The sequence below is a fragment of the Aptenodytes patagonicus genome, chromosome W (assembly GCF_965638725.1).
Source record: "Aptenodytes patagonicus chromosome W, bAptPat1.pri.cur, whole genome shotgun sequence".
Lineage (NCBI taxonomy): Eukaryota > Metazoa > Chordata > Aves > Sphenisciformes > Spheniscidae > Aptenodytes > Aptenodytes patagonicus.
In genome coordinates this window covers 9717418-9734707 of record NC_134981.1, presented here as the reverse complement: position 1 = coordinate 9734707, position 17290 = coordinate 9717418, and the positions used below count along the sequence as shown (strand labels likewise).

General features: G+C 40.5%; 1 protein-coding gene across 9 annotated transcripts in view; it reads right to left on the bottom strand.

Annotated features, from left to right (window-relative positions):
- Positions 1–17290, bottom strand: part of LOC143171870 (CUGBP Elav-like family member 4) — a 708415-nt gene that overhangs the window by 14542 nt on the left and 676583 nt on the right. For all 9 annotated transcript variants that reach the window (XM_076360989.1, XM_076360994.1, XM_076360991.1 and 6 more), the window contains exon 12: positions 650–816. In XM_076360989.1, the coding sequence (XP_076217104.1) occupies positions 689–816 (128 nt within the window). In that variant the 3' untranslated portion in view covers positions 650–688. The remainder of the gene's footprint in view (positions 1–649; positions 817–17290) is intronic.

Sequence of the window (17290 nt, the reverse complement as noted above, 5' to 3'; positions counted from 1 at the left end):
AAAGTTTCCTTGGGTTTTATCTACATACAGAAGTTAACATTAACTGAGCAAGAAGAGAGCATGGATCCTTCTATTAATTTCTTGGACTTGGGAAGAAAGAAATTAGGGGTTATTTAGTTGTCAGGGAGACATACTTACATAAAGTATTATGCTGGGATGAAACTGGATACAGACTATATCACATGAAGAATGCTTTGAAATGTTTGCAACATAGAGCTATTGAGACAGACACTGTCCCAGTTTAGTCACCTGGGATTAAACTGCAGCCCGGTTCCATCTCTTAATTGCAGATTTTCTTCAGCCACCAGAAATTCTGTCTTTGGCTGAGCAAGGGGAATCAGGACACCTGCTGGCTCTCCTCTAGTGACCAGGAAGATTTTCTAGAGATGCAGGATGCCCCTGGGTGGGAAATTGGCTCATCCCTCTTTAAGCATCCTTCCACCTCTTTTTCTAAAGAGACACACACATATACACACACACACAGAGTTCCTGGTTTATGTGTGGGTGTATATCTGTGCAGTGTGGCTCTAGCCAGAGGCCTAAGTGAAAAAGGCAGAAGCTAGAGAGTTGCAGAGCTTAATCTTTTTGAAGGTATACAATACAAAGAGCAGCTACAACCACAGCTGACACCCCTTCTGCATGCAGTTACCTGTGCTAGTGCTTTATATCCAGTGGTTCCCACAACTCTTCAGTAGGGACGATTCGCATCCTTTGGCCTCTTCAGCTGCACCTTCAGCCTCTTCATGCCAATCTGGAAGCCGTTCATAGCCTGGATAGCAGCTTGGGCACTGGCAGGATTGTCAAAACTCACAAAACCTGTCAAAACAGGAGGCAAGGTGGGGGCTTAATGAGCTGAAGGGGGCCAAGGCACTTACATGCAAGTACCACTGAGCATGAACATGGGAAAAGGGTGAGGGTGGTGGGAGGGACTAAGCAGGTAGGAGGGTGGGCAGGAGAGTGAGAAGAGGATGGTTGTCAATGGTGGGATGAAGGGTAGTAGGGGTAGTTACAGCTCAGTGTCCCAAGTGCCAGTTTGGACATAAGACTATGTGAAGCACAGGGATCCAAATGCCGGTGCCACAGTACCAGCACACAGAAGAGTTGGGTCACCTTTGAGCTGGGTGTCAGCAGATGTGATGTATGGTCTCAAGGCACTCTGTCTTGCTCTGTTTCCATCATCATGACTGGCATAAATTTCTAGACCCTCCTTCACTCAATAACATAACCTTTCCTTTGCCTTCCAGTAATCACAATGAAGGGAATCTGATATACCTACTGCTAGTTCCTTAGTATGGAAATATAAGTAAAATGTGAATTTAATAAGTTTTCCATTATGGTACTCATTAGCATGAATAGTTTGATTTTTGGCCATTTAAGCAATATGAGGAGCTTTATGAACTGGCACTTACTGCAGACTTTATGTTGACTCTCCAGTTGAGAAAGATAGACACTAGTGCTTTCCTAATATGGTTTCCATAAGTAGTTTCATACCTTGCCAGCAAATCATCCAATCAATCAGCCATGGAGCGCATCCACCAGTACAAACACCTATAGTGAAAGAATATTGTATCTACAGTCCACCTAAAATGACATACTTTTTCTCAATGGAAGACTTGATCTCTAGGGATCAGAAGAGCCAAGATAGGTCAGAACGATGCAGGATGCAATACATCTAACCCATTCAGCTTTGGGGAGCGTTTCTGGTGTGGGTTTATTTTTTCTTCTTTTTTTATGTTAGCTCCAGGAAAAGGCTTCATTTTCCCAGACTGTTTATGACTTTAGCTGAAGTGGCCATGGGTCTGAGATATTAGTGAGGCAGGGGGCCATAACATTGTATAAGAATTGCCTCTGCTATCTTTGCCAAAAATATCCCTGTGTGCCAACAACATTTCTGAGCACAAACCCTGGGTAAGACCAGCCTGGACCAGCCTACACTGCAAAGCCATCTGTTTTCCCACCCCTGCAAAGCTCTGGCAGCACAAATCAACCCTAGGAACCCAGTGTCTCTCAATAGACAGGCTGAAATGAAGAGACAATTTGAAAGTCCCTCAAAAAGCTAATGCTGATCATTTGCTGTCCGCAAACAGCAAATATACACCTGCTCCTGAAAACAGCACCAGGCATAGCTTACAGCCTTGGGCTGTACTGTGAATGCATTCAGCAGCACCTCTTCCGTGGTCTAGTTCCTCCTTGAAAGAAAGTGTCATAGAAGACAAAGGGTGGCTTGCATTTGGGGGGGGGAATGACATGGATACAAGCACACCTTCTCACTCTTGCATGAAAGCTCTAGAGCTGCCTTTGGCTAATAATATAAGTTTATGAGAGGACATAAAACCCATGGCTTTAGCCTCGAAGTGAGACAACAGGTTTACTGAGCATGGCAGATGTGGTTTTAAGAGGGAGGCCCAAGGAATAAAAAGGCATCCCTCTTCAATCCTCCCCTCTTGAAGCCAAGGCTCCAAGTAACTGCCTGTCCATGCAGTTTTCCTGCCAGCCACCTGGATGGGGAGGTACCAACACTGCAGCTCTGAAGATGTGAGCAAAAGTGTTGCTCAAGCCTCAAAGCAGTCATCAAGCTCTAGACAGACAACTGGAGAATTATGGTGAGTAATGAGCTGGGGTATTATTCAATGGCAATGAATGTGCTTTTGTAATTACTTATTAGCCAATAAGCACCTCTTAATGTTCCCGGTTTACATTTGACTAGTTGAATAATCTAGCAGTCAAGACGGGCCTATGATTTGATTTCAGTAAAGGAAAAAACTAAACACCTGAGTTGATTCAGTCTTAAAATACTGCTGGAAGCTGCCTTCAAAATGCTTTACCTGAGCTTCAACTTGAAATTTGCTGTCTATCTACCTCACATCTTTGAATATAGGATGTAGTGAAAGCCAGTTACTGTTTTTTTTAAATCGCCTCTAGATTGCTAATACTCCTGTAAAAGACCCATCAGTTATATCTATAACAGTAAACTAAAACTGTGCCAGGGAAGTTCAGAGAAACTGGAACCCAATCACATGTACCACTGAATTTTTAGAAAGGTCCTTCACATAATTTTGGCTTGTGCTTAACTCCAAACAATTCGTGGACAAAGTCTGAGTATTAGCACAGAACAGAGGCTGTTTTCAATAGTTAGCTTGGATGTGGCCACGATATTCTAGAAAGCAAGAGAATTTAGTAGTTTGGGTTTGTGCCATTCTGTGCCAGCTGGCCCCAGTGCAAGGGGAAAGTGCCAGCTATATTTACTTTACTAATATATACAAAATACCAAATATCAAAGCTGGGTTGGCTGCAGCAGGATAATTGCTTATATCATGTCTTTCGAAACCCTAGCGTCCCTGGGAACTTTGATTTCTACTATTGTAACTGGTCCTGTTGCAAATGTACCTCCTACTGACTAAATGTGCACATTTAGAGTATGTCTACATGTGCATGCATTTGTGAGAAAATCACCTTCGGATCTTAAAATAATCAGTGGAGATCTAGCCAATATAGTCGGTGTCGTGTAGGACATGATTTTTGTCTTTTTTTTAGGACACCCCTAGCTCTGCTCAAATGAATCAAGTCCCACTGGCTGTGTAGCAGGGACCAGTGGTGACTGCAAAGAAGGCAGGCACCTAGATTAAATCCGGGTACCCCTATTGTGGGATTTACCTGGTTCCGTATTTGGAACTGGCATCTCAAGGTAAGATGTTGTTAACTGGCTACTGCCTGGGTGAGTCACTCCCCAAAGTGATGTTCATTGCTGAATCAAAAGTCCTAATGCATACAAACCCCACCAGAAATGCTGCCAAGTATGATGGAAGTCTACTATTTGTCCACTTTTGCCGATACTAGACCTTTAGTTGCGTTATAAGCTCTGGTACTGGGATGCTGATACAGTTGTACCTCTGCAAGAACCTTGCCTTTAGCTAAGCTCAAAAAGCTACACTAGTTTTTATCATCGCTTTGCTTTTGAGATGGAATTCTAAGGCCATTTCCTCACTCTCTACAAAGCTGTACATAATATAGCATTTTAACAAATGGGACTAGTAAGAGAGCTCTTTTGCTCACTGTATTTCATTTAGACCAGATAATGAATCTGGGTGTTGTACTCTGATGCTATTGTATTAGTTGCCTACAGATTTGGACCAGATTTGGATTTATTTTTTTCTCCTTAGTTGTCCTGATATCCCACTGCTGTAATATAAAAAAGTCCACTGGCTAGCTGCTGAGGGTGGAGGGGCTGGGGTGAGAGGGCTGGGGAGAGAGAAGGAGGAGGGCAAATGCCAATAATTGTGTGTTTTCCTTGTGAGGACATCCTACGAACAGAGCAGCTAACTCCTCTAGCTTCATTTTACTGTTTTAGTTTCAGGGGGCTTGATACTCTCAGTTGTTTTTTGTGCATTCAGCTCTTCCCCTTCCTGCTATTTCTGTGTAATTGTATTTCATATTTTTGAAGGTATTTGGATGGACTTCAAAAAGAAGAAAAGTTCTGGCTTATCCTGAGAGTTTAAATGTCACAGTGATAAGGGATAGGCAGCTAGACAGACAGAAAACCTGTGCTAACACTATCATATTCCTTTCTCTTTTCAGGTCAAACACCTACTGGTAGATTATATTACATTTTTTTGTAGTTGTTTTTACATGCACTATTTGCAGTTAACAATCTTTGTTTCTCCACGTCAATGTCAGTAGCGTTAATGGTGCTATGCTAGATTTAAACATGTATGACTAGGAACAGAATGTATGTACTGGGAAAATAGCTTAAATACTTGCTATCTGAATGGCTTTAATGTTTGAGCCCATGACTATAGGGCTCAGAGCATGATGATAGTACTACAGTTGCTCAAGAAGCTATCTGTGTTTTGAACACCACCCCTGCTTTGTCATCTACAGTCTTGAAGGACAAAAGAGAAAGGGAGAGGTTACAAAGCTTGAAGCTGTTTCTGTGCCTCATGTAATTAATGATCAGAGAAATATATGTTGTGGTCTGAAGATGGTTGGTAGGAGGACAGGATTTTGTGATAAATCTATTTTATGGGAGATGTTTGTTTTTTTCTTTTTTTTTTCCAGGGATTATGTAAAAAGGCTGTTCTAATAAATGATTTATCAAAGCAGAAAAGAATAGAAGAAATCTGCTAGGACTACAGTTCAGGGCATCTAATATTCCTGGTTCTGCACAGCATCTTACAGGAAGGTACTGATGTTGGAGTCCATGACTTTTCCTGACGTGTTCTTTTCCTGCATGACTCTGTAAATTATTAGCGGGCAGAAACTGGGGTAGCATCTTGGAGGGTGCTTTGGTTTCTCCCCTTTTCTTCCACAGGAAGTCTTGGTACTGGGGCATGGTGAAGGAGCTTCATGCGCTTCTCATGATGCCAGCATGATCACCAATGGCTTTATGTAACTGATATTACTCAAGGGCTGTTTTTGTGTTTAATCAGCTGAGATGATAAAGAAGAGAATTAGCAATCTATCTCACAATGCATTTGAAGACTGTTTTGTAACAGTAAACTTTTCATTCACAGTGAGTAGTGTCTCTGCATGGTCATGACTTAGCTTGTACACTAAGTGCAGTCCTGAATGAGCACATTGTTAGATTCCCATGGATCCCTGATTGGTCTTTCTGAGTTTTCTGTTTCTCTTTGTATATGCAAAGAGAATTAGCGGTTAATGTGCAAAATAGCCTTTTGATGATCTGCTACCAGGTTGGAATAACATGTTGCCTCTTAGCAGAAGCTTTCCTATGGATGGAGCCCAATGCTTGATGACTACACTGAGCATCCCCTAAATCAGAAGTCAAGACCACGGTGAATGACAGGTTGAGCTGCAAGCTTTTGATCCAGATTCCTGAACTGGGGCAGATGGCCCTACAGCAGGTCCACTCATGTAACTAGGCTGGTCTCAGACAATGGAAAGGGAAAGAAGAACCTCAAAGAAACAAATATTTAACTTGCCTTAAAACTAAGAAGAGTTATTTGATCTATGTTCCAGATGCTTGCTGCACAAAACTACCATCTCAGAGATGCACTTTGCAGGAGATTGCAACAGAAACAAGTAGACAATGGTGGTTATTAGCTTCTTTAGGCCAAAGATACATTTTTCTTGTTCTGGCTGTCAGTGTATTTATCTGGCTGTCATGAGGAATCTTTCTTGGCACTTCTTGTCCCTCCACTTGTGAAAGTCACTAGCTAAAGAGAGGAGCTCATTCTTCTGAACTTTTCCCTCTTGTCATTCTAGCCATGTTCATCTCACTAGAGGGAAAAGAGAATAAAAGAAGAGCAAGGATCTGCCTCAGCCTGTGGAATGCATATTCCCATGTGGTGAAAGAGAATAAACACCATGCACGTCGGGTACTAGCACAAAAGTCCATGCTCCTTGCTTTGCTTGCGTCCAAAGTGCTCATACCCAGGACATAAGGGGGGCCTTGGCCAGACTACTAAGATGGAGGAAGCTGCAGAAAGCACTGGCAATTGGTTAGACCAGAGGCCCTGCTCCTTTCCTCCCCCAACATTTGAATTAGTAATTAAGGAATTAATTATTAATATAATTGCTTATTAATATAATTGTCCCGTTAGTGCATGGGTTCCTTGCTTTTGTTACTAAGCAGTGAAGGGTGAGCTCTAGGAACGTCAGGGAGGCATTTTCTGCTGGGAAGGCAACGATAAGGCTTTCAAATCACAGGAGTCTTCTCCTCTGCGAGAAGAGTGCTGGGGAGAAGCTCTTGCCCTTCTCCCCACCATCTGGACCTGACCACCTACCCCTCAGCACTTCCCTGATACTTCAGTCCATTTAATTTCTAAGATTGCGCACTTTCTCTTTCTCCATGTTTATTAGTCTTATCAGAAAATGGAGGTTTTCTTTTAATTGCCTTGCAAGGTCTTTACCTTGCTATAGTCTTTACACTATGTATTAGCTGCTGTCTTGCAATTTTTTTTAGTGCTCTAAAGAATTTCAGGATACAACCTGTATGTAAGTAGGTCTATAATGTATGTGTGCATTGGAAGGTATTGTATTGTAAGGCGATTTATGGATACTGGAATACTTAATAAAGGAGTACGTCTGCAGATCAAGGGCGTAGCAGAGTTTTCCAGTGTCTAATAGGGTCGGATGACTTTTCGGAATATTTTAGCTTCCACTGATGTTTAATCATGTCCAAGTGAGATCCGTCTATCCAATTATCCATCCATTCTTTTTAATGTATTAACAGTCAGTAACTGATGACTGCTAAACAACTACTATTAAATATTTCACATCTGTGGGATGAGATAATTGGAACATCAGAACATTCGAAGAATTGGCTCAGAAATTTGCTGAACAATTAATGTTCATTTTAGAAATTTATGGAATATTAAAAAACCTTCGAAGTGTTCCAGAGAAAAATCTATTATTATTTTTTATAGATGTAAACTACATGACATGGTAAACTTAATCTTGCCTAATCCACAGTAAAATTATGAAAATTTTGATATGAGATGATATGGGAAATAATTAAAGGTGTACAATTAATACCAATCATCATGGTTTCATGGAAAATACCATCTATGAAATGAATCTGACAGCATAAAATTGCAAGTTTGGTTAATAAGGTAAGTTTTCATAGAGCATACTTAAACTTTTCTAGAATATTTGAGATGGCCATTCTTTCTAGAAAATGGAAGCAGCCCATATCAAACTTCTTAAAAATTAGATAACAGATAGATCACCAAAAAAATTGTAAACTGTGACTTACAATATTGAGCAGTTTCTAGTACGCTCCTTCAGGAGCGTGCTGAAAGCTCTGTGCTATTCAGTTTCTCTAACATTACCTGGAAGATATCTAAAGTAATTACTGGTAAAATTTGCCAATCATACAAAAATGGTGAAGTAAATAATGGCAGAAGTAAGTCATGCTGACCTGGGTCACTGCGTAGGTTGGACTCAGTTAAGGAATGTTCATTTTAATCCAACCAAATGCAAAATTAAGTATCCACAGGAAAATCAAGTGGGTCATTCATAAAAAGGGAAATCTTCACTAGAAAGCAATGCTTCTAAGAAGAACACGGGTCTCATGATAACAGCCAAATACATGAGCTCTCAGGATTATGTTGAAATACTCAAAGTCCCAAGATGCAGTACAGTCTTGGGATGAAGCCAGTCTCTGGGGAATAGCCTCTAGAAGTAGCAAGGTGATATTACCTCTGTGTATGGCTCAGGAAAGATCCTTACTGGAATTCTGCATTTAGTTCTTGTGATTTCTCTACAAAAAATAAGTTTTAAGAGTTATTCAGAACTACAAGAATAATTCTAAGTTTGAAAAAGTAATTAGAGTTGCCACAGTTAATCAAAGAGAAAGTTAAAGAGACTTCTGAGCATAGCCTATAAATAGTTTCTAATAGATTGTGGGATTTTTTAATAAAGAAAAAAAAGACCTTGATGATTTCTTCTGGATGGAAGCAGACGTTTGAGAAATTTCAAATGGAAATAAGACACTGAGTTTGCATTTTTTTAAATAGTGAAGGTAATTAACTATATTGGAACATCTTCTTTAGCAATGGGGTTGAGCACCTATCACATGAAATCTTGATTAAGAGATTTTTCTAAAAGGATGCTATGACTCAAGCAGAAGGTTGGAATCTGTCACATGAACTGAGCTATCTGGCATATGTTATTTCAGAGTTCAGTCCAAAGGATCAGAACAGTCCCTTCTGATACTGCATATTGGTCTGTCTATTGTTCATTTCACATTTCAGATACTTAGAAAAATCAGTTCTTGTCTACTAATCTGGCATGGACTCTGGTAACAGTCATGATAGAGGTGACAATTGATGTTAATGCTTTATAGAAAATGGCCCCAAAGTGTGGGCTGCAGACCACTGAGACAGCTGACTGGTACTCGTTCTTCCTCTTGCTTCCAGCTGAGAGAAACTTAACAGGTGGGAAGGGGAGATTAAATGAAGAGTGAAAGTAGATGGCATGATTAACTTCCTCTAAAGGTCAGAACACCCAGTGCAGAAGGTAGCTTGAAATACACAAGCATCTTCCTTATGTCACCTTCCGTCTTCCGATGCATGAAACTACTTCTATACATTGAGGCAGTGTGAGCTGGAATGTGTAAAGTGGTCCCTGTCATTGTGCATTTTCAGTTGGATGCTCTCCAGATACTGCCTCAAAGAAGCAGTATCTTCTCTGAAGAAGGTTGAGGGCTGCAGATGCTGACCCTGAATATGGTGGTTCAAACCAAGAAGTAGTTTTCTTCCCATGAGTCTTCTCTTTCAAAATCTGTTTGGGTTGTTTTCATACAGAAATTATCTTCATGACTCACATTGAAAGCGCAAGGCTAAGATTCAAGATTAGACTAGAATTTGGACAGTTTAAATCACTGCGTGATCAGATTTAGGGTTTTGACTCATACATCCATCTGGAACCAGGACACTTCATCAGGACCTAATTTTTCTAAAAATAGAAAAAGAACTAAAAATCTGATATAGAAAACTACAACAGATTTCTCATCCTAAGAATGGAGCTAACACTAAAAACGTCTCTTTTTCCTGTAAACAGAGCTTGTCTAAACGATGAGCAACTATTTGTTTGATGCTGTGGACTGTAGTTCTACCCATTCTGCTAAGCAGGAGTTGAAGTCATCCAATGAATGCATGGAAGAGGTGAAGGATCCAGGCTTCAGCCATTCTTTGCAGATCACATGAATCAAATATGGACCACTATACATACATGTTTGCTGTGAACAAGCAGCATTGTGGTTCTTCTAAAAGAAGCATAATGTTCCAACCCAGATGATGATCTTCCTCACAAGGAATAAACTAGCCAGTGAGGAATCATACATACACAAGTGAATGGTATATGTTGTGGGTTTTTTGTTTTTTTTTTGAATGATGATTAGAATGCAAGCAATTTCCTAACTGCTTTCAGAAATGGAAGGAACTTTTCTTAACTTGCTTTCTGAGGCTTCCTTGTAAATGTTTGATATCATGCTGTGTCAATATAAGGTTTATGAGGATAGTACATGGTTACAAAAAGCAGATGAACTTTTGAGGAGACAAGTTCTTCTGCCAGTGTAAAAGCAGAAGCAATGATGTTAGTGTAGGTTTTACGCAACTTATGACTGGGATCTAAGTAGGTGCTCAGTTAAGGATGCACCGAGAGTGTTGCTGAATCAAGATGAAGGCTATTTTTACATTTGTTTTGTTGCAGTTCTACAATATAAAAAAGATGACAATAACTACTGAAGCTCCCACCAGCCATGTCACAATCCATTTCTTATGTTAATCTTAATTTCCTTGCTCCCAGGTGCTCTCTTGGATCCCACTCAATTTGTGGATTCTTGATAAAGACATCATATATGAACACTGCAGCTAGTGAAATCACTAGTCGTCCTTCTTGGGCTATAAGAGACAAGCATTATAAAAGGTGAGCTTCTTTTTGATAATATTTCATAGTGGGGAAGTAAAGTTCTTCCTGGGCTAATCAAGGAAAAAAAAAGGAAACCAATCAGGAAGGTGCACTGCAAATTGTACTAGTGAATACTGACTATTTTTTGTCAGTTCTCTCATGTCCCAGGGAGTCACTGAAATAGACCTATTCTTGGTGTAGCAACATACAGAATCTCCCCCATCTTGCTCCTGCTGATCATGACTTAGCTGGACAACTAACCGTCACTCCACTTTATGTCATTGCACACCTGATACCTCATTATGGATAGGTTGGGGCAAAGCAATAGATCTAGAAAGAGTTGAAGCTTCTCTTGTGAGACAGTCTGGAAGTTTCTGTTTCAGAAGCCAGAAGTAGTGATGAATAAGTTTTGGCCATGCTTTTCAAACCAATACTTCGCTTTCTATGGAGGCTACTGTGTGAAAACCAGCTAACAAAACGAAAAGGGAAATCAACAGAAAAAAACCCTCCTCATATGCAGTGAGACATTGGGAAAGAAAAAGAAAAGAGAAAATCTCTTAATATCTAGAGCAGGAGGTTGTGAACTGGCACTGAAATATGCTGGGTAACAAGAGCAGAAAGCAAAGAGTTATACAACTACATTTTAAGCTGGAAGATAACATACTGTTCCAGATCCAACCAGCTGTTACATCTATGGTCCTTTCAGTGTCAATGTAAGACCTCTGTGTTTTCAACTGCCCACAACGGACAGGGAAATGATCAACTGGCTTCGTTTGTCATCAACATCAATGGGAATGAAACACCTTCATATTATAGCGTAGATGCTGATAAATTCCTGTGGGTCTGCCAGCAGACCATTCTCCATTAATGGCCTTCAAAAGAGTATCCTGAATCCTGGAGATCTGTGTGAAGAGCCTTCTGCAGTCCCTCAGAAGAGTTACATTCATTCTGTGGGACTTGAATAATATCATAGATTGACTAAAGCCTGATGTAATTCTGGCTTCTGGGGCCCCTGCCATCTGAACTCTTGATCCAGCCTTGGGTGGGAGATGGAAAAATAAGCTTGTGATTAATTACTGAAGTAAGGGGAGTAGAAATATTTCTGAAAAACACATTTATGAAAATGCCTTTGATTAGAGAAACTGAACACCTGAGAAAGGCAGGATGGTTATTGATAATTTGGTCAGGGATCTTAACTTGAAAGGATGGGGTAAAAATATGAGTCATCCCCCCCAAAAAAAGTGTCTCTTGCATTGACTCCTAAAATCAAGTAGCAAAAATTCTTCTCTTGTAACCACTTTTAAAAGCCCAATAACATAATAACATGTCAGCAGATGCATAATGACAAGGGTAAATACTTTATAATTTCTGGAACCCTTCTAGAGAAGGATTTTAAATGGTCATTAGAGAACTATCTTTAGAAAAATCACATAATTTCACCTTTAAATGGTCAGAACACAATCAGATTTGTAGGTCATGTTGCCAAAAAAAAAAGGGAGAAAACCTGTTGCCTGTGAAGTAGCCTAAGAGAGCAGCTGCTCTTAGATGCTAGATGCACCTTCTCCCTTTTATAACAAGAAACATGCCTGGCTGGCATGGGGGGGACAGTCCCACTGTCTCTAGGTTTTCCATGGGTTACATTATTGAGGATTTCATTAGAGATGTGCCGTGGCCTGCAAGGAAGACCAAAAGCATCCTGAGCTCTATTAAAAACAGCACAGCCAGTCAATTAGGGAAGCAATTAGATTTCTCTATTCAGCACTCATTAGATCACACCTGGACATCTAGTTTTGGGCACCCCCTTCCCCCCAAAATAGGAAAGAGAGTGACAAACTGGACTGAGTTCATCATATGGCCATCAGGATGGACAAGGACTCGAGCACTTGCCCTGTAAGAGCAAGAAGACAGAGCTAGTCTCTTTTCATCGGGGGAAGTTCGGATTGGACATTAAGGAAAAGGTTCTTCACTGAGAGGCTGGTAGGTCACTGGAACAGGCTCCCCAGGGAAGTGGTCATGGCAGAAAGGCTGTCAGACTTCAAGGAGCATCTGAACGATGCCCTTAGTCATGTGGTTTAGTTTTAGGTAGTCCTGCGAGGAGCAGGGAGTTGGACTCAATGATCCTTATGCGTCCCTTCCAACTTGAGATATTCTATGATTCACAGTCGTGCACAGTGGGAGAAAGACAGACAAGGGACATAAATTGAAAGAAGAGAGGTCCAGACTGGATATAAGCAAAAGCTTTTTCACCTTGAATGCCAGCAAGCATTGGAGCAGGTTGCCGAAACTCAAACCACTTTTTCAGTGGTTTTCATTGTTTTTAATAAGTTCCAGACATATTTGCTATTTCAGAAATATATAGTCCATATATAATGTACATATCTACACATATGTGATTTACTACAGATCAAGACTGGGGAGAGTGGAGATGAGGTTGAATTTGTTTGGGAATTTGAGATAGATGAAACCAGAAATGGTTAAGAAAGGTATAGCTATTTTTATGGGGATCGGCAAGTTGTTACCCTGATGAAAATCTTTGAAGATGTCAGTACATACTATTTGAAGATGTTAATCTCATCTGGGGATTTTTTTTTTTTTATTTTGGTTTGCTTATTTGAAAAGGGAAGGTATCACATGCACCAATATATTAAAACAATGATAAGGTTGCAAAATTAATCATTCGAGTTAAAATGCAAGAAATTATGTTACCTAAAAATTTTAATTCTGTATTGTTTTTTATATGCATTAAGGCATTGATTCTAACCACAAATTTCTGTATTTTTCTTTTTCATGGCATCCTTGTTTTAATTACTGTAGAGAGTGAATAACGTAACAGGGTGAGGAAAATGGCAATGTATCAGAGTCATTATTGTCACTGTTGGAATGTAGACAGTAAATAAGGCAGGGAAAGGATGGGTTTGTAATTCTACAACCAAATGCTGCCTTGGAGAACTGGAATTGATCCCTATTTCTGCCATGACATCCCAGTTATGCTGTGTACATCATATATCACAAAATTCCTTTAATAAGATCTCCTAGCCTACTTTTTTACTAGTAAATAAAATAAGGCAGGCTCTGAGTGCAAATGGTACATCACAGCTTGTATCTACATGACTAAACTCTGTTATCCCTCAAAAGAGGGATTGTCTATACTGCTGTCTAGGGACAGTCCCTGGCCCTTGTCGCTGCTGAGCCATGCCCAAGCAATATCCAGCTGTGAGTTAATTGTCATGGCCCAACTAGAGCCAATAGCACACAAACATTAAAAAGATATGTATAGTTATGGCACAGTGTTTGAGCTGATATGCAAGGCCTCTTCAGTTTGCCAGTGAAGATGAAGCTTTACTGTTTATTCCTCTTTTCTTGGTGCTCAGTGCGTGACCTGAGATTTCACTGGCAGAAAGGCTGTTGCTTGTATCTGCATGTGAAGCGCACATAAACATAGCATGCCCTGCATTCTGCTAAATACTAAAAAAAAGTGAACCGACCGATCAGGCTCATGGCATCTCAGATTAAGCATCCAAAATTAATAAATAGTTTTGAATAGTTTGGTGAAATGAGGACACCATGAGCACTGTGAAAATGCTGTTACTTAGCTCTGTGAACCTCTCAAATGCTCTGCTGGGAAGGGCCTTAGGAAAACAGATGAGGAATAATAAATTCATGTTCATAGCACGATTCAAATATTGTGCGGGAAGGAAGGCCTGAGGCCAACCATAGAGCTGTGAGGATCTATTGAGCAGCTGCTTAGTAACTAGCTAGCTGACAGACTTCAAAATGCTGAAGAGCAGTGCTGTGCAGTGAATGACACAGGATAGACGGATATAAAGACGTTGAAGACATATATATGGGAGATGGTCGGATGGATTGATAGTGACTCGTCCATTCCACAGCTCGAATTCGCCTTGTGTGAGAGAGATCTTGGGAAACTAAAGACAGATGTAATGTGTAGGCAAAAAGTTGTGGTGGGTCTGCAGTTTCAGAAGAGTAGGATGTGGTAAGTCTGTGCTCTGCAGATCCATCACTTTGCGTTCAGAAATGGGTCTGCCTGTTGGACGGGTAATTATTTCTGAGTTCTGAACAGAAAGTTTTGGACTGCATGAAGGTAGCATTACAGACCCTCCTCTGGCATGTCTACATATGGGGGTGTTCACATTTCAAACTATAATATCCTTGGAGAATATGTAGGACCAGTCGTATACGATTCGAGTTCATCTATGCTATCTAATGTCAAAGGGTTTTTAGAGGATAGCATGGTGTGCAGACACATGACAGCCCAGTCAGGTTCTTTTCCTGGGTCCCAATGCTGATGGATTGATTTGAAGCTCAGAGCATTAAGTTTTTAATCTCCTTAAAAACTCTCTCTGTTTTTTTCTCTTTTCTTTCTTCTGGTATTAACTCTTAACATCGGTCATTTCTATTAGTCACATAAATGGCCATTTCCCATTTGAAGGTCATTAAATGAGTAGCCACAAAGACCCTGCAGTAATGAGTTCCTCCATCTAATTACACTATGAGTAAAAACATTTAAAATGATTGTGTAAGTGTGCATGTGAGTTGGTATGTACAAACATATCCATAACTTTTAAACATATTCTGGATGGACTATGTCCATCACTTGTGTGGAGAGGTGGATAGAATAGTGATAGACACATGGACAGACAGATAAATAGAAGATGGATTTTGCTAACATATTCTTTTCTAATAAATTGTTAAGCTACAAAAGAAAGCAGAAGTCCCTGTGTACAATGTATAGGTTTTATTTAATGTCAGTTCTTGGGAAAAGACAGAGCTGTCCCTTTAACTGGAGAGCTGCAAACAGCTGTTCCTTATGCATACTTGCTTGGTCTGAAACTTTTGGTAAGTGCATAACTGACAGTTAGATTTATCTCCCAATAAGCAATAAACATTAGAATAAAGGAAAAATTCTTTCAATGCACCTTTGAAATTGTATCAGAAATCAATCTAAACATCAAATTAATTATAGTTTGTAAATTAATAGTGTCTCACAACACTAATACTCCCCCCAACTGCAATAGCTGGAGGTGCTGTGCACTGAGTTTGATGAACAGCTCTTCTCTTTGTTACTCACACAACTCTTTCCTCATGAACTGGAGTCCCATCCTTACTCTGTGGACCTGACGTCTCAGAGCCTGGCTGCTTTGTAGTATAACAGAGAGAAGCTAGCAAATAAAATTTTTCGCCTGCTTCCTCTTTGCTGTGGGAGCGCTAAGCACCCCTCTAATGGTGTCCTCTTCCCCTTGGCTTACTTTCCAACTAAGCTGAATATCTCATTAATCTCTCGGCTGGCCGGCTGTGCCAAGTCCTTCAGAGTGGAGAGGACAACAACAAACTAGTGTTGATCTGAACCAAAATATCCGGGGGGGGGGGGGGCGCAGGCATGCTTAATGTGCCTTGAAAATTGTCCCCATATTGTCTCAACTCAGGCATTCAAATTAGTGGCTTCTTCTATTCTATATGGCAATGACAATCTGATAATGTGCAGGGACCTGAAACAAAATGTATTGTCACTACATCATGCAAAGTAAAGGACACAGCCTAATTCCATGGGCTACAGGGAGAAATGCTTGGGTAGAGACTTTTCTTAGGAAATTTGAAATCACCTTAAAAGTCAAAATTAAAAAAAAAATATCAAATTTATTCACACTACTGGTAACAGCAGCAAGCAGAGCTCCACCTCTCTCTCAAGTGCTTTCTAATAATTCCTCTATCTGGTGAGAATCTTCCTATTTACCAAAAGAAGAATCAAAAAGAAACTCCAAAAAAATTTGAGCTGATAAATAACTCTCCACATCCATGGATAGTAAAAAGCCCTGTGCAAATGTGTCAGTGTCCTGCTACAAGAAGAGGAACCCAAGGCAAACAGCTAGGTTGACCCATGATTGCCCATATGGAGTAGGAACACAGGACTGGAATTTCTTACCCTTATACCACCTTACTTCTGAACCTGCTCATTTCCCTGGATGAACTTGAGAGCTTTTTTTTAATAAATGAGAAACTGCTAGATTTGGCAGGGCATGTTGAAGGCAGATTGTGAGCAGGTGCTGAACAATATTTTTCTGATGTACCTCAGGGTCCGTTGTTCCACTCCTATGTCTTATGGAGTGCTGCCAATGCACTTTAGACCTGATCTGCAATGCCCCTGGTCCCAGAGCCCTGTATAGCTTTGCCGATGTCCTAGTCTCTTGCTGCTTCTTTCTTCTTTCTGTTTCATCTTCCAAGTTGAAACTCTGTAGACCATCACGACCTGCCTGCTGCCTTGCATCTCCCACCCCACTTTTCTGCCACCACAGTGCAGTCTTGAACTGCCACAATGTGTTTTTAATAACATGATACAAGTTCTACCCAACCCTCAGCCCTTCTCCTGAGCTTCACCCCCTCCTGTGTCCAATTCTCATTGCTCACTGCTTTTCTCACCTTTCATCTCCCTCCTTTGGCTCCGCTGTTTCTTTTCATAAGCTAGGAGCCGGAAGAAGTTTAGTAGGGAATAGAAATATTTAACAGTGAAGGTAATTAACTACTATGACCCTCATCAAATGGTATTATCCTTCTCTCTTTCAGCAACTTCAGAGAAGACTGGCTGTTTTTCCAAATGGGGTGGCCGACTAGCAACTTTTGAGTGGACAGGAATCTGGACTGAAACTCGATGTCCATGTTGTACCAAGAGTCAGAGAAGATGTTTCCTTTAGGCCATATAAATCTATGGTCCTAAGAAGCCCTCGCAGTTTGTAGTCAAAGCTAGAATGTTCCTTGCTACATTTAATGTGGGACATTTCAAAAAGGGGTGGGATATTCCTACTGCCAGTGTGAAAGTCCATCTGGAATGCATAGGCAAGGAGAAAAAAACATCCAGCAGCTGTGGTTGCTCACACGTGGGGTGTCAGACCATGTCGAGCTGAGT